This window comes from Aquila chrysaetos, chromosome 5, assembly GCF_900496995.4.
Source record: "Aquila chrysaetos chrysaetos chromosome 5, bAquChr1.4, whole genome shotgun sequence".
Classification (NCBI taxonomy): Eukaryota; Metazoa; Chordata; class Aves; order Accipitriformes; family Accipitridae; genus Aquila; species Aquila chrysaetos.
This window is the reverse complement of record NC_044008.1, coordinates 27,209,204-27,235,483: the sequence shown is the minus strand read 5'-3', so window position 1 is coordinate 27,235,483 and position 26,280 is coordinate 27,209,204. Positions and strand designations below refer to the sequence as shown.

Below are 26,280 nucleotides of genomic sequence, written 5' to 3'. Positions count from 1 at the left end.
TTTTAACAAGAACCCTAGTTCACTCGTTACAATACAAATTTCCTTCATACAGGCCACAGACGAAAGCACCTTATCTGAGCTAAAATCAACCACTGTGCAGAGGCAGTGGGAAATTCCAAGGCCTGCACTGAGCTCTGCGAATGATACCACAGGCCTTCCTCTTCACTGTTTCATGAAGACAAAACACACACACCAAGTAGCCAAAGGAAAAGCAATTCTGCACAGCCAAAGCTCTGGAGAGTACAATTTTTGTTCCAGTCTGATGATGCCAGTCAGGCCTCTGGCACAAAGTGCTTGGTATCAATATTCTCTGCAGAAATTCCATGAGTTAACTTAACGAAATACCTTTAATGATACACATTGCAACAAGTGTTTGAAGCCGCATCTGATGTCATGACAGGTCTAAAGCAGACAATAGCTAGACCAGCGTATTACTGTCAAATCCTCACATTTTAGAGCGTTAAGTAGGACTTGCCATAGTAGCATGGGAAAACTCTCAAAACCAGAAAGCTGGGGAATGGACCAGGCTGCTTTCTGAGCAGCCTATATTCAGCAGAATGCAGGAACTGAGCTCCCCATGGCTCTCCAGGAAAACCTCATCCTAAAATTTCCCCACAGAAATAGGTAACTAGCCTCAGGGGCTCACAAAAAGGGAAGTTTGTGACCAGCTTACTGAGGCAGAGGCTTGCAGGTCTTTCTGAAGGGCTTCAATCCTATTGTTTTGTTGCTGGACTGTGGCTTCCAGTCTGGCATTTTCAATTTCAAGGCTTAAAAAGAAATACAGGTCTTATGAGGGAAATCCACCAGAGCACCAATTCTGAAAGAACAGCGTGAAACAACATAATCTAAGACAAAAGCATCCTTCGAAATCATATATTAACTTGCTGTGATGCAACAAGGCTATCCTGTTGTTTTCACACCATCCCAGTAAGCGACAGACCTTGCTTCACTATGTTACTCTCTTACCGTTGCACATGTTCTTCCAGTTGTTTGATAGTCGCATTAGTCCCAGAAGATGCCAACAGGAGGTCCTGCAGTTTCTGGGTAGAAGCTATTACTTCCCTTTCCTTATTATCTAAGGCAGTCTTCAAGTCACGAACACAATGCTCAGACTGAAGATGCTGTTCTTCCAACTCCCGCAACTGTAAAATCACAGTAAGAATCCCCAGTAGTCAGGTGAGCTTTTATATAGAGGGGTCAGCTGCTGCTGAAGAATTCAAGGGCTGCATATATCTGCACATACCCTCTAGTCAAAGAACTGTAATCACTACAAGTACATTCAAACCTTCACTTGTACTAGCATTTCCTCTAGCACAGTTCTAAGCACTGACACTGCCCCTCCTACCCTTTCAGTGACTTGTGACACTCTTTGTATCCACTCGTTTGCTCCTCCATTGAAAAAAACAAATTAAAAAGTTCATCCTTCTCCTAAAGTGACTTCACAACTCCCTCATAAGGAAATTTAAGATGATTTCTATTTCAGAACTCCGAGGCCTCTATACTTCAGTTTTCGTAAGAACACTGCAAAAGGTGGTCCCCGCCTCAGAAAGTAGCTTACAATTCACTTGCAAGAAGGCTGCTTAAGGATGGCAAATTACAGCAGGGCCAAAGAAGGGGGAAAAAAACTGAACCAAGCAAAAAAATATATACACAGAATAAGTTAGAACAGCATTCAGCATCGACAACATATTACCCAGTGGCGGGGGCGTGAGAAAGCATAGACAGCATAAAAAAGCCCAAATGCAGCAGTCCAGTATTTCTACTGTTCTTCAGAAATCAGACAACCTGCTTGGACAAACCAGATGCAATAAGCTACAGACACATCAGTGTATTTTGCAAAGCATCTTAGCAAATACAAACCTTTGTCCAAGTAAGGACATAGTGTCCTCGTATCAAAGACATAGTCACCAAGTTTATAAAACAGTGCAATGCATTCACACATCATTATATCTATCCTGTTGAAGTTTTTTCTAGGGTTTTAGGACAACATTCGCTCCTACTTTCATCAGCCACCTTTAGACTTATTCATATAGTTACAGACATTATGTACCTTAGTTTTAACCTTTTCCAGTTCCTTTTGCAAGCGCAGCTTGTCTTCCTCCAGGTCACTGCGGTAGCGCGTGGTAACTTCAAGTGAAGCTTCTGACATAGATTGCTTTTTAAGAGCATCGGCAAGCTCCTGCTGCAGCTGTCTGACCATGCCCTAATGAAGCAGTTAAATGAGCATGAAGAAAGTTGTAAGAATGTGAAATATTCCTTTACTTTAACTTATTTGATTATACAATTAGACCTTGATTGACTGAACTCAAAGACATGAAATTCTGCCTGCCACCAGCAGGCATCTGAACAGATAATGGCCTCTCTATCTTTCTCAGCTGAGCACCTCCAAACTATTGGCAGCTGTTCATGAGGATTTCTGTTTCCTCATACATCAAAAAGGCTCAAGTACTATTCTTCTTGGAACAATACACAAGCACACGCTGCAATCATATATTTTTTTCTGACAAAATCCAAAGCAATCTGTTGCAATGGAAGAGCCATAGTTTGACTGCAGACACTACTCTGATGACTAAAGGCAGGACTTCGTGTTAGATCTTTCTTTGTTCTATTCCTCCATTATACAAATATAATTAAAGGAATACATATATCTGAAAGCTCTTTTGAGATACACTTTAAGTATGCGTTGAATCACATCCTCTTGCAGTGTTCTTTCCGAGTTCATTTTAGAATAACAACTGCCTTTAAACTGACAGATTAGGTTTACAAAAATCTGGAAATCTGGATAGTTCATATCTATCTATCTAGTATCTTCACAAGGAACCTGTTATTTTGGTAGTGAGAATACAAAGCAATTCACAGGTTAAAATGATTGACAGCACTGCTGGAGTTTTCCCCCCCAGCCCTTAAAGTAACTGACAAATGAAAGATAAGGTGTTTATCTGACACATGCAGATATTTATCTCACTCAAAGATTCTGGATTTGTGAGGAAGAAGGAAATGTAATTTTAAATCACTATTCAAATCATTAAGGGAGACCTTACACCAGAGTGTCTAAATACTGAATGCGATTAGTTACTGTTTTCCAGAAAGTAAAGGAAGATTAAACAAAATAGTTAAGGCAACTTTCAAATCATTGCTCTACCTGGCATTGGTAGAATACTCTATCAATAGAGAAGACCCTACCTACTCCTAGGAACATATATAATAATGCATTCTCCCATTACCTATAGCTTTTTCAACCGTCCACCTATTCCTTACTCCTACCCCTGCCTTTATTCTCTTCCACCCTTTTTCTTGACAAAACCACCTATATGCAGAAATGGGAGCAACCCTTAGTTCATGCATGTTTGACTGACATAAAATTATGCTCCTGCTCTGCATAGGAGCATGTTTCATACTCATATACTGTGTGCATTTGCAGAAAGACAGTTTAACTGATGTCCTAATGAGTCTTCTGTTGAGTTAATTAGTCTTTCACAGAGCCACAAAGAAAGAACACATTTAAATATGACTACGCATCATAAAATAGAGAAGAGAAAACTTAGGTCAGTGTCTGAAATTATCTCAAGGAACAGGCAGGCCCCTCAGAACCCTGAAAACACATACATAAATTAACACCTGGACACTACTAATACATTTTGATAGCAACTTATGGAGAAGCGATTTTTTTTTTCTTTTAGAGCTTAATATAAATCCATCCCCCCACCACTTCACTTGTCTGCATCTTCATTTCTCAACCCTCACATATTGGATGGTTCTTCCTTTTCTACCACTCTCATTTGTGTCATCAGTGCAATACATATATAAAAAACAACAAATACATAAAACCATTCTATAGGGCATAAAATGGACTAAGGAAAAGAGATGAAAAAAGTTCTAGAGAAGAATCACTTCTCTTGATCGAAGCTTAGACTTGGATACCTTTCTTCTGTTCTCTGCTCAGATCTGAACAGCAACATCCTGTTTGCCAAAACCTTCCACAGTTCCAAGAGACACATGACAAACCAGAACAAATCAGCATTATTTGGTCCCACGCATGTAACTTAGACCTGGTACATTTTAGAAACATAAAATAATTTCAAAAACTCACAAACTTTAAATTGTTCTTTCTAAGTGCATACTTTACCTCTCTTTCTACTTTGTCAGTCTCATATTTAAAGACTTGTTCTCTTAAATCAGTACACTTAGCATTTAATTCCTTGTTTCTCTCTTCCACTAGGTAAACTTGCTTTTCAGTATCAGCTCTGAGTTTGTTGAAAATATCATTAAACCGGTCCTGCACATCATTCACTACTTTTTCTTTGATGATCCCCTTGTTCTGCATATCTTCCAATTGCTGACGGAGTAAAAGGTTTTCACTCTGGAGCTGGGCCAATCGCTCCTGCATGGATTCCTGCTTTATTATAAGTTTGCTTACTTGATCTTTCTCAAGTTGTCGAGCATGATCACATTCCTTTGCCTGACACTGGGCTTGACTTAATTCTTTTTGTGTCATTTCTAAAAGCAATGTTTTTTCTCTGAGTGTTTGTTTCAACTGGTGAAGCTCATTTTCTAGACTATTAGCTTTGCTTTCAGCTTTACTCAGCTGCTGAGACAAGCTCTTGTTGGTTTCTCGCCCATCAGAGAGGTCACGATGAAGCTTGTCTTGCAAGCGAAGCCATTCATCACGTTCTCTCTGAAATGTTCGTTCAACATCACTTTTTGATGACTGATGACGTTCAAGTTCTTGAACAGTAGTGTTCAGGCGGGAACGAAATGATTCAATTTCTGTCTCTAGTCTGTCTTTGCTTTCTTTCGTCTGCTCAAGTTTGGAAGTCAGCACTGCAGATTCTGTCTTTAATAAGTTCAGCTGTCCATTGTACTGAAAAACCGTTTGTGTTAAGGCTTCCTCATTCAGTTTAAGTTCCTTTTTGAGATCTTCATTTTTTTCTTTCAAGGTCTCATTTTCCTCTAAATATTTTCCTTCTTCCTCCTGGTGCCTAAGTCTTACTTGATCAAGTTCTAGTCTTAGCATAGCAATCTCATCTTGTAGTAACTGATTTTTGTACAACAGATCTTTTTCTCTTTCAGTGTCGGATTCCTGAATGACAGGGAACATGAATAAATAGCCAGTTGGGAAATTAATCTACAGAAACACTTCAGCATTAAACTGCATTTTAACATTTCTAATACTGAAGCATAACTTCAAAGATGAGAGTGAAATTTCAGGTAATACATAAGCTACTCTATGAACCCGTGCACGTGTACAACGCATGCACACAATGGAAGTGTAACATAAGCTTAAAACCTAAATGAACACGTTAACATCCCAAATATACAATGCCTTTTTTTTTCTTAAACCAGCAACCAAATAATGAAATTATTTAAAATATCTCAAGTATAAAGCTTTTAAAATGACAGCGCTTTCTTGTATGTGTATGCCTTTAAAATATTCCCTTTAAGGTTAATTTAGCCATATTATACATCTGGTAAAAACAAGGCTAAAAAGGGTAAATTTTCCTTCTCAAATATCTTCTTAACACTTATCCTTTTGTATTACTGAAAGTTAGCTATACAACTCTATCATCCCTGGAACGCAATAGTCTTGCTGTATGTATAATAAACAGGAAATACACAACTTATTTCCACAAACATATTCACCTTACATTTACTGGGCAGCACAGCCAAGAACAAATTATTCTTCCAAGCACTGCGCATTCTTAATAGATTCAGTAAACTCTTTTCAGGATTTTTTTTTTTTTTTTCATACAGTGTTTATGATTGCTTGTTCACCTCCAATTATTCTAACTCCTGCAGAGAGTTTAATTCATTGCTGATATTCCTTCATAAAAATTCAGTTTGTGGAGGTGGAAAAGAAAGGCACACTGAAGGAAGTAAGTTTGATAAGGGAATAAGTAATGAAAAAAAAACCAAGTAATGGGAACACAAAAAGTGAGTGTCAAACAACTTTATTCCTGGTCAACCTTGATGTAGGTGTTTCACTGCTAGAAACCTTAAAAAGTGCAGATGAAATGTCTATGAAATGAAAAATAACAGATAGCTTAAGAAGTGGCATGAATAGTGTCTTCTATTAGTTTCCTACTTGCACATGCAATTCGGATACACACAGGACTGATGCTGCTTTCCAGAACTTTTAGAGACATAAGGGAAAACAGAAATGGTATTTACACAGTAAAGTTACACTGGTAAACTGTAAATAATCCATCAAGAAGCAGAAAAAGTTATAAAAGATTTATTATGACTTCAGAATGAACATGGTGAAATCTAATTAATTAGAAGAAAGTCTGCTTACCTCTGAATTTTTTCCTATAGTTCTTCTTGTCTCTTCTTCTAATTCCTTTTGTCTCCAAAGGTGGTTGTTCAAAATTCCTTCTTGCAGGGCTCTGGCACTCTTTTCCTGAGAGAGCTGTCTCTGTGTTTCATCACGCTCTTCTTCAACCTACAGTAATACAATTAAACCACTTGCATCTTGAGAAAAATCAGAGCTAGCAATACCTTCCCATTCTCTTTTGTATTCTTACCAATATTTTTGCTTCCCCACAATTATGATAATCCATCTATAAATAAAAAATTTTAATTTTCTTATGAAAAATTAAAGAAATACAGAATGTTTTGTAGTAATTTAGAAAACTAACCCAAAGTCAGGCTTTGCCTGAAATAGAAGTGAAACCTAAATATTGAAAAAGGAGAAAAGGAATCATGAACTTGCACAGGAGGAGGGGAAAAAAAACAAAAAAAAAAAAGAGAAAAGAAGAACAGACCACTTGTGAACCAACTGTTCTCAACTGTCCTCAAAGTTTGGCAACAGTTATCCAACGCCTCTTCCATCAACAAAGTACCTCCTTTTTTAGGCATACTGGAATACAATGCCAATTAAAAAGAAACAGAAAATAAGACAACAAGTGTCTAACTCATCATTTAACACACCTGTTTCAAGAGTTTCCTCAGTGTTAGTAACTCCGTTTCTAAATTCCTTGAGTGCAACTCAAGTTGCTGTTTCTCCTCCATCTCTTTACAATATTGATCTTCTTTCCTTCTGAGTTTTTCTCTTGTTTTCTCGTACAGAGTTTCTACTCTGAGCCTCTTTTCCTCTTCTTGTTTCAAAGTAAATCTGGGATTTAACAGAACATTTGAGAAACTAAAGCACTGATATAAAAAGTAAATATTCTACATTATGAACTTGTAGAGACAACTCAAACCATAAAAATATGAAATCTGAAAAGTTTTAACATTTTTACTGTAATTTTTAACTTTTTAAAGAATTTTGACTTTATTCCATTATCCATGGTACCAGTTGTGCAAGATATGAAAATAAACCGTTGAGTGATTTATCATTTATTTTCAAGTTTACATAGGTAAATATACAGCAGTATGCACATTTATACAATTCAAAAAACCCACTTCATATTACAGACACTTCATTCAAAAGGAGTTTGTTGTCTTATCAGATCAAAGCATCATAAACTTTTACTGTGATTAATATAAGTTTTCTTAATATGCTGAGCATTGCCTACATATTACAGATTCAGTGATCACAAGTAATACCAATGAAGCAGCACACCACTTATCTAAGACAGACCCAACAATTTTTTAGCAAGCCTTCTGTAAGTCTAAACGAACTGCTGACCATAGGAAGAGCAAGCAGCTTCTATTTACTCAAGAATGAGGTCAGTGTTCAAAAATACATTTAGAAATGCATAAGGTTTAAGCTTAATACGATTAAAAATAGTTTTAAACCTCAATGGATCTACATCTGGGAGAAACAATAGCAATTTAATTTTGAAGATAATTTATAATGAAAGCCTTAGGGAATGTCAACTTCTTTACTAACTGAAAATCAACAATAAGCACCAACATGGTAAAAAAAAAAAAAAAACCAAACAAAAAAGGTCCATGGCACATCCACAGTACCCAAACAAGAAAGCAGTTCTATGTTTGATAATTATTTTGAATATTTTTTCTGATATCCTTGCAACAGTCAACAACAACAACAAAAAAATCAAGTATTAACATAAGGAAAGAGCTGCCAATTGAAAATCTGCTTTGGAAATTCTGCAAAACAAGTATCAGCAACCACTAATAAATTATTCCAAAGATTGACAGTAACTTTTGTATTTGAATGGTTTATATTGCAAGGAAAAAGCTTTACGTATAATTTTTAGTGTAACGTCACCAAAAGTATAGCTTTTATAAGTGTAAAGTTAACATTGCTTTGAGAATTTTTTTAGAACGAAAATATTAACTCTTTGTAATCGATAGATACTTGAGAATTTTGAAAAACGGCTGGAGTCAAATCAGAAGGCCATTGGCCTTCTCAGCCGCCAGCTCATACTAGCTCATGTTGAGCTTGCTCTCTGCCAAGACCACCAGGGCTTTCTCAGCAAGCTCCCCAGCCAGGCCACCCCACGGTACATAATCACAAGGGGATCTTCCTTCCCCAGTGCAGGGCTTTGCAGTTGTTCTTGTTGAATTTCATATGGTGCCTGCTGGCCGCTCTTGTCTGAACTGATGTGAACAGTGATTAGAAATCTCACACCACCCAGGTCTAGTTCAGCAGTATGGGGAAAGGGGCAAGCCTGAATTTGACCTTTCAAATAAACAAATGCTGGCAGCTCTGTTCTGAGTTGCATTCTGTGGAATTACCAGAATTCTTAATATTATACACTAACAGAAGCTGCAGAGACAAAATAAAAAAAAATATATATCTTATATAAATCTCTCTTATAATTCTCATTTTCCCATACATACTCTCTTGTTCTCTTCTCTTGCTATTAAAAAAAAAAAGTTAAAACAACATCCAGAAGATTCTACATGGAACTAATACCCAGGCATTTTTTCCCCCAACATTAAGTAGCATAACTTGCCCGTGGGATTCAAAAAACCCAAACTCAAAAGACTAGAAACTTCTCACCCTATCACCTGTACCATCAGCATCTTCTGGAACATGAACACTGACACGATAACACACTGTCAGAACACAAGGTTACATACTTAAGGCTTTGGATATCACTTTTCCATTCCAATTCTTGGTGAGCCAATATGGATTTCAAATCTTGAGTTTCTTCCACTATTAATTGTGACTCCTCCTTTTCACTTTCCAATTTCCTCACTTCTCTCCAGACAGCTGTATACCGATTTTTTTCATGTTCTATTATCTGTTCATATTCAAGAAGTATGTTTTGAATTTTCAACAAAATAGCAGAACCTATTTTGAGAGAAAAGACACAAAACTGCACATATGCACAAATACTTTCCAAGGTATAAATTATTTAATTCTTTGCTTTTGGGCGTAGGTGGCAAGGTTCTGGTAGTGGGAAGACTACAGGTAGTGGGGAGGTCTCTGTGAGAAGAGGCCAGGCGCTGCCCTGTGCTGAACACAGCCAGTTCCAATAGACCCACCACAGGGTACAGCTGAGCCTCTCAGCCATGCTGGTGGCACCTTAGGGAGAATGTATTTAGGAAAGGGCAAGAACACCACACAGGCAGAGGAGAAGGGAAAAAGAATGTGAAAAACAGCTTTGTGAACACCCAGGTCAGTGAAGAAGGAGGGGGAGGAGGTGCTCCGGGTGTCAGAGCAGAGATTCCCCTGCAGCCACAGAGACACCATGGTGGAACAGGTATTTCCCTGCAGCCCCTGGAGAGGGCCACGCTGGAGCAGATATCCACAATGCAGTACTGTGGAGGACCCCATGCCAGAGCAGGTGATTATTTCCTGAAGGACCTGTAGCCTATGGAGAGCCCAGGCTGGAACAGATTTTCCCTGAAGGACTGCAGCCCATGGAAGGAATCACACTGGAGCTGGGGAAAAGTGTGAGAAAGAAGGAGTGGCACGGGGAAACTGCTATGTCCTGACTGCAGACCCCAGCCTCCCTGCACTGCCTGGGGAGGGGTAGCGCAATCGGGAGTGAAGCTGAACGTAAGAAAGGGGTGGTGGGGAGGTCATCTTCTAATTTTTTTGTCTTTGTTTCTCACTATCCAAATTTATTTTAATTGGTAACAAATTAAGTTAAGATTCCCCAAGTGTAGTCTGTTTTGCCTGTGACAGTAACTGGTAAGTGATAGCCCGGCCTTTGTATTGATCCTCAAGCTTTTTCATCCTGTTTTGTCCTGTTGAGGAGGGGCAGTGAGAGAACAGCTGGGTGGGAGTTTGGCCTTTAGTCAAGGTTAACCCTTGCCTAACAAAATTTTATCATAGTTTAATAGACATAGTAAGTGATGCTTATGTTTATATAATGCTATGTGTATATATGCAAGTATCTTACGACAGTTGATTTTTTATATATACATTTAAGCAAAGCCATTATTTTGCCGCACCATTTGTCATTAGCTATTAAGGGGATATAAAGAGGAAAAAGATCTTGCTAACTTTTGATGACTGCATTAGAAGGAGCTGAACTGCACTTGGCAAGAACCTGCTTCTACAGCTCTAACTAGACAGAGAACCAATGATAAAGTAAGGCATGTTTGCTGACAATAGACATCTATGGTTAAGTGAGATAATTTCACATCTTTTGAGGGGAATCTCTAATCGTAAAGAAATGCTAGATCAAAATATAAACCTAAAATACCTAGGAGTGCCTACAAAGAAGTCATGTTTTAAGAGGAACTTTTAACAGCTGAAGACAAAATGACTTGAAAACATACCCGTATGATCCACACTAAGCTGTTCTAACAGCAACATAGCCTCTTTGTAGGTTGAAGTTGGTAATTCAACATCCTCTGAACTTGTGTCAGATGAGTGAGTTAAATCAAGGTCATCAGTTACATCCATTTGTATGCTGACCTACAAACAATACAGTATTTTCTGTATACAACTATATAGTATTACAGATCATTACAAATGCATGAATGATTCATTCTTTTATTCCCAGCCCATAGATTTGGCTCAAATATGATGAAGCTGCATACTAGAAACAATTTCTGCATCTGGTTGACCACTACATAAATGCTGTTCCCATCTAAGCGATTAAAAGCTGATACAAACTATTTATCAAGAAACCGATTTTACAGTACCTTGTTCTTTTCACTTCCTGTTTTTGCTGCAGGTCTGGAAAACAGAAATATATTCAGTACTGCAATGCTGATATTGCATTATGAACAATATCCGAAGTGGCTCTGAAAACTTAATTTCAGAAGTGAATTAACTAAATTTGAATATAAGAATTTTGTTAGATGTAGTTGAAAACTGAAAAAAATTTGTGTACTGTCATGTCTATTGGAAGGCTATTTTTTCCACAAGATATTAAGCAAATACTTGAAATAACTGTTCTCTGCACTTCACTCAAAGTCACAGGAGTCTTACAGCTACAAATATATAGATACACAAATATACAGTGTACATGTACAGTATATATGTGCATTCCCGTTTAATACTAGAGGTTGAGCTCTCTTTAGTACTGAGAACCCTTCTCTTACAGGTCAAAGAATGATAATTCTGGATTCTCTAGTGTACTGGGTCTGGCTGGGATGGAGTTAATTTTCTTCGTAGCAGCCCACACAGTGCTGTCTGTTAGAATTCTGACCAAAACAGTGTTGATAACACACCAATGTTTTAGCTGTTGCTGAACAGTGCTTGTACAGTGTCAACACCTTCTGTTCTCACTTCACCTCCCACACAAGTAAGTTTGGGGTGGGCAAGAAGCTGGGAGGGGACACAGCTTGGGGGGAGAGGGGCAGGAAAAATAGAAAAACTTGGGATGCCTTCAGGAAAGAGTAATTCTGCTCTTCTATAAGTCTCTCCTCTCCCTTTTTAAAAATCTAAAATATATATATTTATGCACGTGCACAAACTCAGGTAATTATTCAGAATTTGTGCACATCTGACCTTATCAATAACTTGGCTAGTATGTTTAAAGCACTCCAAGCAAAAAAGAAGTGGTTTTGAGCACAAAGGGCATCAGGTAGTATTGTCACATGAAAGAACAGGAATCATTGTACACATCAGGTTTACAAAACTTACCTTTAGCCTTCAGGTCAATTTTTATCATTAAGTAAGTTTTATTTATAACATTCCTTATATTCAGTACCTTCCTTCATCTTGAGATGTTTCACTGAAAGTGCTATCATCTAGTACTTGAAAATTATTCCCACTGGAAGTGCTCATCTGCTGATTAGCCTTCTGCTTTGAAGTCTGTCTTTTATTTTTCTTTGCAACTTTGGCATTCAGGGCAGATTTACTACATTAAACAGAAAGAAAAAAAATAATCACCAATTGAGTAGCTTTACAGAAAATATTTCTCTGAAACAGACATACTTAAGATGATGTCCAGAAACAACTGAGATGAAAAATATCTATGATAAAACACAGACTTGACCCCAAAGATCATGGAAGATACCCAAGTATTTAAGAAAACCTTCCCCTAGGAATAAGGGGGAAATGTGGAATCTGAGCTAGATTCAGGTAAGATGGAACACATCCAATATGCCCATTAGAGAAAGTATCTAGAGCAGAGATTCCTTTGAGGGACAGACAGGAAAACACTCCTGCTTAGGGTTACACTTTGGGTTCAAACTTTTGAGATTGGTTTGGTAATATCATCTTTTCCCTTTTCCTGACAAAGAGCACCTGAACTTAATGAAAAGGAAAACACCAACCACATGGAAATCACTAAAATCACCTAGAAAAGGGAGAAAGCAAAGTAAACTGTAAATTCCTACTTTTCTTTTCTGGATGGCCATTTCCTACAAAAATAACTGTTTTTTCCAGTCTTCAAATTTGGTTTTGAAAAGTCTCTTTTTTTTTTTGTTTCCTTTTTTTTTTTTTTTAAAGCAGGCAATAAATTTGCACCTCTGTTGTGAGCTTAGGTTTTTCTAAAAAAAAATTTTTTTTTCCTTAAATGTTTTAGAAGCAGTGGACGACTCAGTATGGCTTTCAGCATTGAGGAAACTACTTCAACTACTACAATATTAGAAAACCTAAAAGATACGTAAGTAGTACTACAAAAAAGAATTAGAGATTATTTCCTTAGTTTACCCTTTCATCGGCAATTTAATCAGTTTTGATCTCTCCTCAGATGAAAAATTCTTTTCGTCTTTTTCTTCTATAGTGTTTTCATTCTCCATTTTCAAACAGTCATTCTTCCTTAGAGTAAGCTTTTGTTTCATGTGCTGATCAGTAACAATGCCTGTCAGTGTATTTAATTTATCAAGATCTTCCTGTTTTGCCACTGCCTGTGTTTTGAAACATCTTTCTTTGCCTTTTTCCTTCTCAACCTACAAAAAGAAAGTTAAACTTCATGTATTTCTCAGTATTTCTAGCAAGGAAAAACAGCATATCCAAGATTGAATAATTCGGGGTTTAGCTCTGCAATCACGTACAATGAAAAAAAAAAATTAATTCATATAGAGAAGCTTTTTCACTAAATTACACTACAAAGTGTATCAAGTCACTGAAAGTACTTCGAATTCACTTATGATTAAAGATATAACAAAAACACAGCCCTTAGAAAGAAAACAATAGTGTATCTTAAAACATGAACAACAAAAAAGTGAAAGCATTACTGATGGACAAAGAGTTAGAAGGACTGCACAATGTTAGTTGTAAACCCAGAAAAAAATCAAGTGGAAGTGTGCTGGGCTACTGTTTACTTAAAGGGGGGGTGGGGCAGGGAGAGATCTCAAACCCACAAGCACAAATGGTTTCACAGCAAACAGCAATTTTAGTGAAGAGCAATGAATACACACCATGCAGAAATCACAGCAAATGAATAGATTAGTCAAGACCCTGTTCAGAAGCTATTTGCATTCTTTGATTCAGAATCAGAACTGATGTAATTGTGTGCATTTCTTTTTATTGTAATGAAGTGCTAACTACTTATACTGGAACTGAGTGCCACCTATTGTTAAACTGGAACAATAATGCATTCTGTGTTTTCCAAAAATCTTCTAATTAATTACATAATGGGGAAAAGGACAAGTCTCTACTGCTCTCTTTATTTGTAAGTAACATATTTCCATTAAAACAAACCCCAATTTGCAGAAAGCATCTTCCCTTAATAAGAAATAGCTAAAGTGAACAGGACCATTGGTATGGAGAAAGGCTAAAGAATAACGATTAGCAGGTGAACTACCTCTTTTTGCAGCTGTACCTTCTCTTTCTCCAAAGCCAGGAATACTATTTGCAGCATTCCTACCTTACTCTTAAATCTTTCCATATCTTGTTTTAGCTCTTCATCAAGATTCCTTTTCCGCATGCCACATGATTGCTGAGCATTTGCAAAAAGATTGTCAATTTCTGTTTCTCCTATTTTATAATTGTCAATAAGGCAGTCCCCGGGAACTTCGTAATTAAATCCAGAGTCTTTTCCAAGTTTCCTTTCTGTTACAAAAAGTGTGTTTTCATCACTTGTAGAAGCAGGTCTTATTTTAGGAAGAATATTAGAAGCGTCATCCAAAATACTTGTTTTTAAGCTATGTCTCAGGGAGTATTCAGGACTTCCCTCTACATTTCTACTATTTCCATTTTCATTCTCTTCCATTTCCATAGTAGGCATTTTCTTTTCCTCTCCTTTTGCTAGAGGCACCTTTGTATTATCTGTATCATTTGTGCTGTCTTCTTCGTCTGTACTCCAGGTATCTTCCACATTTGGATTTAAGTTATTTTGATCAGGAAGGACACCAAGACTTGGAATTTCAATTTCCATTTTGGGTTCTTTTCCACCTAGCATAAGTTTAATATCTCCAAATTCACCTTTAGTTTCTAACTTACTACTTGATTCCATCACACGAGATGAAATAACACGAGAACTCTTCAATTCTTCAGTGAAGCCAACTTCTGACATTTCTTCCACAATGGAAGTAGTTTTCCCAGTTTCATTAATTTCACCAAACAGCTGCTTCAGCTCTGCTGTAATGTTTTTAAAATTTGTTTTCAATTCCCTTTTCTCATTTTCAACCCACATCCTTTCATATCTTTCTTCCCAAGGTTTTGGACTTAACTGCTTGTCAGCACTGTGCAATTCCTCATTTTCTGCTAGGGCTTCCTGATGTGAAATTTCTGCTTTGTCAGTCTGATTTTCATGTGCTGTTTTTTCTATCAAGTTGGTAGTTTCTAAAATATATTTATCCTTAATAAACAGGTACAGACAGGAAGATTACCAAGAAAAAGGAAGTTACAGTTAATCTAGGTAATTTCTGTTGCAAACTCATCCTATCATATAACAGAAATAATACAAATAAGACATTTTGAAAGGAATTGTTTATAATAAAAATCAAGGGGTACTAAATTAAAGGTTCACTGAATCGTAATTTTCTTAAAAACAGGACTTACTTGAGTGACAACAGGTTTTCTTGGATGAGATTTGTCTGGACATTAGGGTTGCTTTTGCCTTTTAGCCTACCTGCTTTCTGAAACTGCTGACATTAGTCACAAAGCAATTTATTTTTTCACGTTTTACTGCTTTAATACCATTTTTCATTACAGCTGCCTACATTTTCCCCACTCTCCTTCCTCCGTCATTCTCTACTGCCTGGCATTCTACAGTCCCCTGCCAGCTGAGCTAATACAATGTGAATGAACATGACAAGCTTTTACTGTCCACCACACGGAAAATTGGCTAAGTTAGGACTAGTTCTTCACCTAAGACTCAGAAATATTAAATTCCATTCCAAGCTCCAAAGAAAAGGATTTACTAGGAAAACCTGTCCATTCCTTCCCTTATCCCCAAACCCAGGAACCCAAGCTTGTATGAAAACCGTACCATGCCTCAACCCCACCCAGTCTCCTGACATCCCTGACCCCATGCTCTGTTCCTCAACAGTCCTGACTGCTCCTGTCACGTGTCACGCTCCTCCCAACATGCTCCCTCTCCATGTGCCTCCTTAGCTCACGGTCCCTTCTACATAGGGCCTGCAGCCTTGGTGTCCCAATGGGCTACGACCATCCAACTCCGCGCTCTCTTTTCTCCCTCTGCAAAAATTCCTCCTTTCAGAACAGGGAAGGAGCACCTCAGCCAGCCATCATCTGTCCCAGCCTCTCCGTTCCCAACTTCATTGCCCAACTACTACCACCTTTCAATAGGCTTAAGTTCTGTGCTCTGCCTATTGAAATTAAGCAAGACCTTCTTTCATGGAGCCCGGGTGTGGGGTGGAAATAATTTGCTCCACTGTCCCTTGACATGTTACAGAAGACTCCAGACCCCTCTATCCAGCCCTGTCCTGTATACCCAACACAGACTGCCTGCCTTATTCCCCTCTAGAAAAAAAAAAAAAAAAAAAAAGTTTTTCAAACACTTATTAACATGGTCAAACAAGTGCATATTTTGCAGAGGCAGTGAAAGCATCAGAAAGCTCACCAAATGTCAAGTTTTTTTGTTTGATCTTTCTCTTACAAAGAGGAAGATCAGGCATGTTTAATCCAACAGATCAGCATATTATAGACAAATCTCCTTCTTCACTTGAATGTGCATTTTGCATAGGGAAAAAAAATGCATTTGACTGCACTGTTTCTCAGCACCACACAAAAGGATCAAAATTTAAGCAAAGCAGCTGGAAACAATCAGTATAACAGCAAGTATCCAACACAATGACAAGGATTTTACCCCACCATAAGACAACTTTTTCCAATTTTATTTCTGCCTATAATACAACCATAATCTACAGGACTCTCCCTTCAGCTCTATTCACTGACTGGTAAGTTTTCTTTACCTTAGTGTATACTACAATTTACCAATTCAGACTCTAATTTAGAATACTTGGTTTTACATACCCGTGCCCCATAATTTTCAATGGCATCCTTGATGTCTTCTTTTTCAGCTGACGATGACATATGAAAGGTAGATCCCGAGTACTCATCTACAGTGAAAACCACATATTTTTTTTTATAACCAGTATGACTTAATACTACTTATTTATACCTCGAGCGCATCTTGAATCACCATATTTGGGAGAAAAATCGTAACACAGAATAACATACTCCCTCAAATTTGTGAGGTCCTAGAGAGAAGATTATCATAATACAGATTTTTAAGATGCATCTGTGTGAATTCCTTTTTTCCAGGGCATTTTACTTTTTAATGTATAAAGGGAATTTGCTGAAAATCACTATAATGGTCACAAATAAACCACTCTTGTTTCTTAAAGGTGTGTGATCTCTCTCTCTCTCTCTCTGACACTGTGTGTGCCATGCAGTAACTAGCTACATTCCTCCAGCAATTTTAATTTCCCTATGTATTGTGCACAGAAAATCAGGAACGACAAAATCACAGGCTTGAAATCTTTAAGGCCCCAGTTCTAATCCATGCATGAAACAATGATCTGTCTCTAGACATGGATCTGGACTGAGTATTTTAGTCAAACTGCTGCCTCATCTGTTGCAGAAGACACAGATGGGACACTGAATGAGAGACAGGCTTGTGAAATGTTGAGAAACAACCCATGATCTGGACATTTCACTTGTACTGTTGAAAACTGCATTCCACCCTTTCCTCTCTCTGAATTTCTAAGTAATATTTGACAGGTCACAAACTCCTCAGAAGCAGTCACTCAGTCTGGGCTCCCCATTATGGGGTGCCTACCTTGAATCTCTCTTATATCTGAGAATTGGATTCCAGATAGTCCCAGATACAATTTAGAAGCAGCAACTCATTGTCATTGTTTGTATGGAAGGCACACTCAACACTTTTAAGTATCAAGTATTCAGAAAGAAACAAGTCCCAGCAGCTCAAGTGTGGCATCTAAAAACAGAGATGGAGGTTTTCACCTTAATCACTCTGCACCTCCTTTCCCGCTCCATAATTCCATGGTTTCTGCGCAATCACCTTTCTATAGGCAAAGCTTCACTGCTAAAGAGGGACACAATACTCTTTCTACAAGAAAAGCGAGCAAGACAGGGAGAAAATAGGTATCCTCATAAAAATACAAAAGGGTCCAGTATTAATGAGTCACAGGGCCAACCTCACTTCTGGCATTTTCTGCTTTAGGTGACTCCTTTCGCAAGCTTTTATTTCTTGAAGGGGATTACATTAAGATACAAGCTTAGAATTACAAATCATTATGTCTGAATTGGGAACCTAACCTCATCAGTCAGTCATACAGGTCTCCAGAGGTTGATTCTAACCTCAAGTTGTACAGTGTGAAATAACAATCTTCTCCTCCCACCTCAATCACTGGTGGGTGCAATTTCCTAGACTTTTTGTGAATTTGTTTTTTGGTTTTTTTTAGAACAAGGCATTTCCCAACACATGTTAGTCATTAGTGGCTTGACAGCCCTTATTTCACAGGGTTGTTATGATGATCTATTGATGACTATGATACTCGTCAGACTGTCTGAAATGCATCATAGATAATAACATACCCTTATATCTAAGGATAATGTTCTATAAGGAAAACAGGCATTTTTCCCTTTTTCTTGTTTTTCAAGATCACAGAGTAGATTTAGCCTTTTACTGATACTTGTAGATAGCTCAAGCTCTTTGCTGGTGCAGATGAAGGCTCCAATCAGCATTAGAAATAGAGGACAGATGTGCTAGTGGTCAAAGAACATTTGTAGATAGCACCATAGAGAGTGTCATAAATTATCAATACCAAGATGCTTGGAGTAAGTAAACACTTAGCTCCTATACAAATAACATCCATAATTTGGAGATCAACATTGTCCTTTCCTCCAATAGTTATGCATAGTTTTTGTAGATGGGTCCTTGTCCCTCTTACTAGAATTGTAACGTGGCTGGAGAATTTGAACCAGCAAGTCCCTCCCTCACTAAGCACACAGTTCTGGGAGTGCCAACTGGAAGGGGTGGCCAGAAGCACTGGAGCCTGACGAAATCCAAGAGAAGTATCCCTACAGGTCACACTGATTTGTAACACTCTTTCAGAAAACAAAAGGAAAAGAACTCAAGAGAGTAGAACTAGGCAGACAGGCACCCAGTATGCTGGTAATTTACACATAAGCCTCTTGGGTGGTAACAATACCTCCTAGAATGAGAAGAGTCTAGACATACCAGTGTGCTCAGAGCTTCCACTGCTCCTAGAAGCCTCTCCACCCCACGTACAGCAGCAGGGGGTGGTCAATCTCTCAGATACATGGGGCTGCTCCTATACCATTTTCATAAAGGTACACTTGCCAGATTTCTTCTGTCACTTCATCAGTGTTCATTCAGGTCACAAACTGCAACATGCATGAAGCTTCCTACCATACAACTTGATATGTGTGATTACTCCCACCACATAACATGGATACTACAATTTTGCTTAAAAGATAGACTAAGTATTTTGTGGATGCAGGAAAGCTGTGACACCTTTCCTGAAGAATACTGCACAACACTGAATAAGCTCTTCTGGTCGACTGTATCTGCCTGAAAGTTGGATAAAAGCAGACTTGCCAGCACCCAGTTTTGTACTGACTTTCTAAACACGCAATTCACATTCTCTGTTCAGAGCATGTAGGTATCTTAATGTTTTGGATTTTGTTTCAGAGTCCAGACACTTTAATCAAAAGCAACCCAAACTCCTATTCAGTCTTGCCCACCATGGTCAATAGTAAAGTTTTCAGTAGCAGCTGTTTAAGTCTGAAGTCTCAATCTTTAGGTAAGATTTTAGGATCTTTGGAGCCCATAAGATTTTTTTCCCACAGGGTTTTTATCAATCTTGAAATTTCTGTTCAATGGCCACAGAACAAGGAAAAAGGCAGGAAAGATGAAAGGCAACAATATTCTTCCATCTGCAAAATTCCAGTTCTCATGGTGTCAGTAACTCTAGTCAGTAATTATTTTTCCAGCTACTGGAAAAATAATTCAAAAATATGAACATATCAATACACAGAAATCCCTGTGCATACAAAAGACGCAAATCCCACACCTTTTTACTCTGCCTGCTCCCTAGCTGGTATCGAAAGATGACTTTTAGTCTTCTTTCCAATTAACCTTTACCTCTCCACTCTCTCCTGAGATTTCCCTCCTCATAAATTGTCTTACATAATGACTTTTTGCAGATTACAGTGCAAAGCAGCTACTCTTCTATACAGAAAACATGAGAAGACCACTACTTAATTTTGACCCCAAAATAGATTTTAAGAAGTTATTACTATGACTCAGTAACAAAGTAAGTAGAATGACAAATTTCAGCTCTCATTCAACATTTAATTGTGCAAGATACTGTACCTGTTTTCCAGATTTATGAAATAAACTTGTGAAAGATGGCATTCAACCCTTTCACAGTTAGAAGTATTTATGCTGCAGGAATCATGATTCTTTGCTGAAGCAATCTAAATTGCTTAAACCCAAATCCAAACATAAAAGTTTGAAAGAAATTTTCACATGTACTTCTTAACACCTGATCTTCAAGATAACACATGGATAAAAAAAAACATGACAGAAATGAATAAAGACACACAGGAAAAATAGCTGACATGAAATGACCTATGAAAAGGCAGTTTTTCCTTTCTGTGATTTTTAATATTATAACATACTGGTCCACTATGGGGCTACATTTCACATTACTGTATAATACAGACAAAACCAAAACTCATGTTTTAACTGAACAACTTCTAACAAACCTCTATTCATCTTACCAAAACACTATCACTGCAAAATAAAGGGCAAAAGAGGACCTGTTGTTGCTTACCCATTGCAAATACATGAGAGAGAGAAGAGCAAGAGGAAGAGTGAGATATTTTTCCTAGAGAGAAGTTTAATCTCTAATATTGTCAAAAGAACAACAGTACTTCCCCCCCCCCCCCCCCCAAACAAGTATGTCAAAGAACTTGGAACTATTTGTATTCTATACTTAGAAGTTACAAGTTCACTTGCCTACATATCTGTTCACCTCTCTCTGCTTTATATTTTCAACAGCTGGTTGTAGAAACTCTAAAACTTGAATGGGGAATAGTTTCTCATCTCATTAAAAAATATAAAAATCAATAAACATTAGAACAAAGAAACTAAAAAAACCACATCAAGGTCATATATCCTCTCTCCAATATATAGCAGACCAGCTAGGTGCTTCACTTAGGGAGCAGGTATGGTAGAGGAAGCCTACATCATGGAAGGGTATCTACAGTGTTGAATGGCAGACTCGAGGGAGCACACACATGCAGAGAGGCATATTTCAGTAGACCTTCTGCTCCCAGAACACCTTGCTAGAACCATTAATTTAATATTAGGAAAAAATTTGCAAGTACAATGTGCCTGTCCATAAAAACACTACAAAGAGACTGTTACGAATACCTTCAATATCCTCTGCACCTCCTAAACCAAATTCCTCCAATAGATCTGCAAAACAAATAAATCAGATGCTTTATTTAATACTATCCAGAAAGATTATGAAGCTAAACCCAGAAACACATGAAGTGAACATTACCTGATTTCTGCTGCCTTTTTTTAGGAGAGGTTTCCTTCATTTCCAAAACAGATTCAGAAGTCTTCAGCTATGAAAGACACAATCCAATGATAAAAAACCGAATTCAAAGTAACTGCACACTACTTAATAAGCAGAACAAGTAGTCAGTCTGACATGAACAAATACTTACTGGGGAATTGTTGGGTTTCTCCGAAAAGCCTAGAGGTGAAAAATGTTTTGGGAAATGTTAATTTATTTAATTGAAGGTATCTTTTACTCCATTCAATATCAGTAGTTTCTACAATTAAGTAATAGTTGCAAGCATTATTTCATTGAGAGTACGATACCCAACATTCAGTTCACCTCATCATAGAGCATTTGTATTAGTATACACGAAATGGAGAATGCATACTTCCTATCGTGCACCTTGGATTTAAAAAAATAATCATCACAGAACTAGGACAATTCATGTGAAGCAATAAGGTCATGCTTGTTAACAGAACAAGATCAAAAATATTTAGTCCTTTTGAGGAGCTGAATCCTGCTTTCTAAAAAGATTATTTCAAAAGCCAAAGTGGGTCTGCTGTAATGAACAATCATAAAACAGTCCAACAGCACTATGACTGTGATTATCCTATAAGTCTTTAATGTTGAGGAGTATTTTCCTTTCCATTGATGGGACAGAGAAAGCATGGGCGCATCCACAGAAACCTCGTACATGTGTCCTTCAATGAGGTAAAAATCAAGCTAGTTCTCATCAGATTGTTCTGGTTTAGCTTGCAAGGAAACAAAAGAAACAAATGTTGCTTGGTTGTAATCTGTATTTACAGCATAGTTCCAAATACTTTTTTTTTTTTTAATTTTTGTCCAACATTAAATCATTTCCAAACCCACACCGTCCACCGGCCCACCTACATTTTTCAAATCCTCTGCTTTAGTCATCTTACAGTTTGAGTCCTCTCATGAAAGAAGTATATGAAATGTTACTAAGAATGGCTCCACAGCAAAATTTTTATATTTAAAAAAAAATTATTAAAAGCAAACAATATTTGATTTCAGGAAACTTGGTGGTCTAGCAGTATGGAAATACCTTAGAAAGATTACCATAATCACCTTTTACCCCCTTTTCACACTGATTTTAAACTTACCTTAATAGCATCATACGAAGCAGACTTCCATGACAACTATTCAACAAGTAGATTTACAAGCTCCCAGGAGCTTGTAAAGTTTTGCTTCCAGCTTACTAAACTAAAACTGCATTAGCTTCTTACAGCTATTCTGTTGTACCTATACTACAAGCAGGACTGACAAACCATTTGTTAAAGGAGAAATCCTTCAGAAAAGAGTTCTACTTCCCTGCCATCCTACACTCAAGATGCTCAAGAGACAGTGTCACAAACTACAGGCAGAAACCCTTAGCAACAAAACCTCAACTTTTAGTCACATTTTAGCCACTAGGCAAAGCACAACAGAAAGCTATCAAAAATTAAGCTAAGGGAAAAAAAAAAAAAAATTAGCCAGATCATAGCTTTCTTCTGCCGCATTATCACCAAGAATGTTTAAATGTTCAGACAGGTCAGTCCTAAACCACATACACTTTCATCACTATGCAACAAAAACCTGAATCCAAAAAAATACAAACATGTCCAAAGAACACATCTAATGCAAACAAGACAACTTCCTTTACAAACTGGCCAGCAAGTGCTGTGATAACTGGTGTTAACTAACAAATACTAAGCACTTCATCACTTCATTGCTATAGCACACACCCACACCATAGCAGCATTCCTAAGACAGACACTGCTAAAAGTTTACTTTAGCCTATAAAGGCTTACAGACAAACATTTAGTCCACAAGGAAATTACCATTATCACGTTCCCCTGAAACAATCTGTAAGCATGCTCCGTGTCTGTCTGCAGCTGGGAGCAACACACCAGACGATACTTTTCTCGGACTTCCAGAATCCGTCTGTATAATCTAAAACACATGCATAAGAATTCGTATAAATGCATTTTCAACTCATTTCTATGCAAAAAAGCTCCTGCTAAGTCAATTTGTGTAGCATGGTATCAAGTATATTAGAGATACAAAACCCTTTGATAAGACCCTTGGAAAGGACACATCAAGACATAGTCTATTGGAAATCACAGTAGTTGTGCATGTTTTCAGATCTCGGGCAAAAACCTCACAACTCGTCTAAACTATTCTGTCACATTGATAAACCCTGACAAACCAGACAGCCACAAAAGAGAATTAACATGGTAACTCAAGATGTGAGCTGTGAACCAATAACTGCAGCTCTGTGGTGATCCAACTTTTGTACTGAACTTGCACCTGACACTGAAGTTTAGGCTTACATTCCCTAGGCATGTATCCTGCAGTGGTGAGTGAACACATCGCTACTCCCAATCGCAAGGGTGATTTGGGTTGAACAAAGACTAGCAAGCCAAAGCTTACAGAAACTAAGGCTACCTAAAAAAACTAGTAATATTTTAGTCTTGTATTTTGAAGAAGGGGTGGGGAAGAGTTCATTTTGCCTCACAAGAAAGCCAGAGGGGGTTAGCTACAGACCCTGTTCATTTTCTTCTAGCCCAGTACCACAGACAGAAAGAACTGAAAGGGCAAACACAGCCAGTATGTGTGGTATCTCTGTTGGACATGACTTTCAAAAAGGACTGAAGTACACCTACAAAAGGTAGAGAGGATCTATTCAGAAGCAGCTAACCATCTAGGTTGGAGACCCTAAGGGCAACCACTGACCAGGTCAGTAGAATAGAGCTGTCTGGTGAAAAAGCAACAATCCTGCCAGCCCCTGTGAAAAGCTCAGAGTATTTTCAACAGCAAGAAACTTCACTGCTTCAAGACTATACTAGAAACCAAACTCAAAGGCCAGTTGTTATGAGACCCAAGTTGTTAGCTTAACTTAACTTCATCCCAATCCTAACTGGACAGATGGCCTAGAGCAGAAGTATTTCAAGGGTCCCCAGTTACAAACATATGGCAGAAGCAGGAAAAGAGGAAATAAGCCTCATCAACGGTAGGGCCCAAGTCAAAAGCAAGCTCTCAAGTGCTTCTGGATCTTACTCCCACCCTCCCCTCCCTGGTGGGAGCCCCCCTATCCTTCACGGAAAGTACCTCAGAGTCCCAGGGAGATTCAGCATCTTCCTCTTCCTCTGCTCCCACTGCTGGCAGGGCACCTACAAACAAGGTAAGAAGCGAGACACTGAGTGCTTATATTTCACTCTACTTTTCCCCATCAGTCAAGCCCTACATCCAAAAAATGTGCAGTGGTTCTATTGCTGAGGACAAACTAAGAAGCAAGTGTTATTCAAGGGTTTCTCCACACCCAGCCACATAGTAGTATTTCCTTTACACTGCCACCTCCTCTTGCCTCTTTTCCAGCAGAAGACAGCTATGCACAACAGCTGACACAGCTACAAGCAACACCCAACACATGTTTGGGTAGCATTCAGGAAGGGACTCCAGCATGCTGCAGTCCTGTGGTATACAGAGTTTACGTCACCTGCTCTCCAGCCTACAGCTCCAGAATTTGGCATTTACTACCGCCTTCCACTCTACAGGAGGTACTGTACAAACACTACCCAAAACATCCTCATGCTAACATCACCAAAATCACCAAGACACAATGCTCCTTTTGTAGTGCTACCAGGAAAGATCTTCACTGACAGAGACTTGTTATACCCTGCACCTTCCCAGAAGCTAGACACCTAAGCATTGCCATTTAAAAATAGAGTAGAGGCTCACAGCTCAAACACTCACCCCAAACACACAAAAACAGTTTCTGTCTCAGGGGGTTAACATTCAAATCTCTCCTCTACTAGATGAACATAAGGCTTGGTCTCAGTGGGTTCCTGGCCAGATTAATTTCTCTGTTTTAAGCTACTCCATTAAGTAAAACTGATTCAGGATTCACTTGTGTGGAGACATGCACACAAAGAAGGGGGAAGGAGCTGGAGACCAGTGAGGGCACCCACCCCAGAAAAGGGCAACTGCTGGTTCCAACCTGGGCTCTGACTACTTACACCATGCCAAATGCACGCTTATGGTAAACTGCAGAGACAGAAGAGCATGTATAGGCACAACACTTGAATACAGCAGGTTCTGCCAGGCTCCCTGTGTAGCATTTGATCAGCAGCTACACATGCTCTGGTAACATCTACCACACCAAGCTACTCTCTGGAGACAGAAAATGGAAACAGTGCCTTTTCCTCCTGCTCTGAGACTCAAGGTGAGTACCACAGTGCTCAACTCTGACCAACCTGGTAACACTTTAAAGCACACACAAGTGTGGCACTGGAGAGACCTTCTACATTTTAAAACTGGACAAGGTGAGGCACTGGAACAGAACAGCTTTCTCAGCTTGACTCAAATCTTTCCCAGGCTTCAGCCAAGAACAATCACAATCACAGCTTTTCCTACACAGAATACAGCTTTTCAATCTAACAGTATGGGCCAGAAAGGGGAATACTACTGTCACATGCAAGACACTGTAGTCGTCCTCCTCTTTTTCATCAGTGCATTTTGTTCAGATCACTTCAGGGAGAACACAGCAACAAAAGCAAGAATGGCACTTGCTTCATATAGCATCATTTAGAATCCAACACCACAACTTCAGTTCTTCAAGAACAAATGAAAAGGAACAAAAGCTCTTTCCTTCTCTGCCAATGCCCACTAGGATTCACAGGCCAGGGAAAAATTTGCTATCTCAGAAGTCAATCACCATTTTAGTTCATTTACTGTGCATTAATATTCATAGAGGAAGAACTGGATCAGTATTTACTAACTAATTTCTCTCACCAGTGTTCTCTTTTGAAGCACTGTGGACTTGATGGCCATCATTACAAATAGAATTTTTCACACCCTCAACAACTGCAGTTTGGAGCTCTTCACCAGTATCTTCCTTCTCCTGCTCCTCCTCCTCTTCTTCCCATTCAGGTGATTCTGCCTAAAAGAAATTGACCAAGACAGCTGGAAAGGGCAGAGACA

At 38.4% G+C, this 26,280-nt stretch overlaps 1 protein-coding gene across 4 annotated transcripts in view; it reads right to left on the bottom strand.

Annotated features, from left to right (window-relative positions):
* Positions 1-26,280, bottom strand: part of LOC115341726 (ankyrin repeat domain-containing protein 26-like) — a 59,281-nt gene that overhangs the window by 17,350 nt on the left and 15,651 nt on the right. For 3 of the 4 annotated variants that reach the window (XM_030015125.2, XM_030015126.2, XM_030015128.2), the window contains exons 12-30: positions 26,092-26,239; positions 24,409-24,470; positions 23,139-23,250; positions 21,464-21,492; positions 21,295-21,361; positions 21,162-21,206; positions 16,706-16,791; positions 14,070-15,065; positions 12,974-13,212; positions 12,027-12,176; positions 11,014-11,047; positions 10,645-10,783; positions 8,992-9,205; positions 6,928-7,111; positions 6,293-6,439; positions 4,127-5,080; positions 2,051-2,203; positions 967-1,142; positions 674-767 (exon numbers count right to left, since the gene is read on the bottom strand). In XM_030015125.2, the coding sequence (XP_029870985.1) occupies positions 674-767; positions 967-1,142; positions 2,051-2,203; positions 4,127-5,080; positions 6,293-6,439; positions 6,928-7,111; positions 8,992-9,205; positions 10,645-10,783; positions 11,014-11,047; positions 12,027-12,176; positions 12,974-13,212; positions 14,070-15,065; positions 16,706-16,791; positions 21,162-21,206; positions 21,295-21,361; positions 21,464-21,492; positions 23,139-23,250; positions 24,409-24,470; positions 26,092-26,239 (4,029 nt within the window). The remainder of the gene's footprint in view (positions 1-673; positions 768-966; positions 1,143-2,050; positions 2,204-4,126; positions 5,081-6,292; positions 6,440-6,927; positions 7,112-8,991; positions 9,206-10,644; positions 10,784-11,013; positions 11,048-12,026; positions 12,177-12,973; positions 13,213-14,069; positions 15,066-16,705; positions 16,792-21,161; positions 21,207-21,294; positions 21,362-21,463; positions 21,493-23,138; positions 23,251-24,408; positions 24,471-26,091; positions 26,240-26,280) is intronic. The other variant, XM_030015127.2, reaches the window with a different exon arrangement.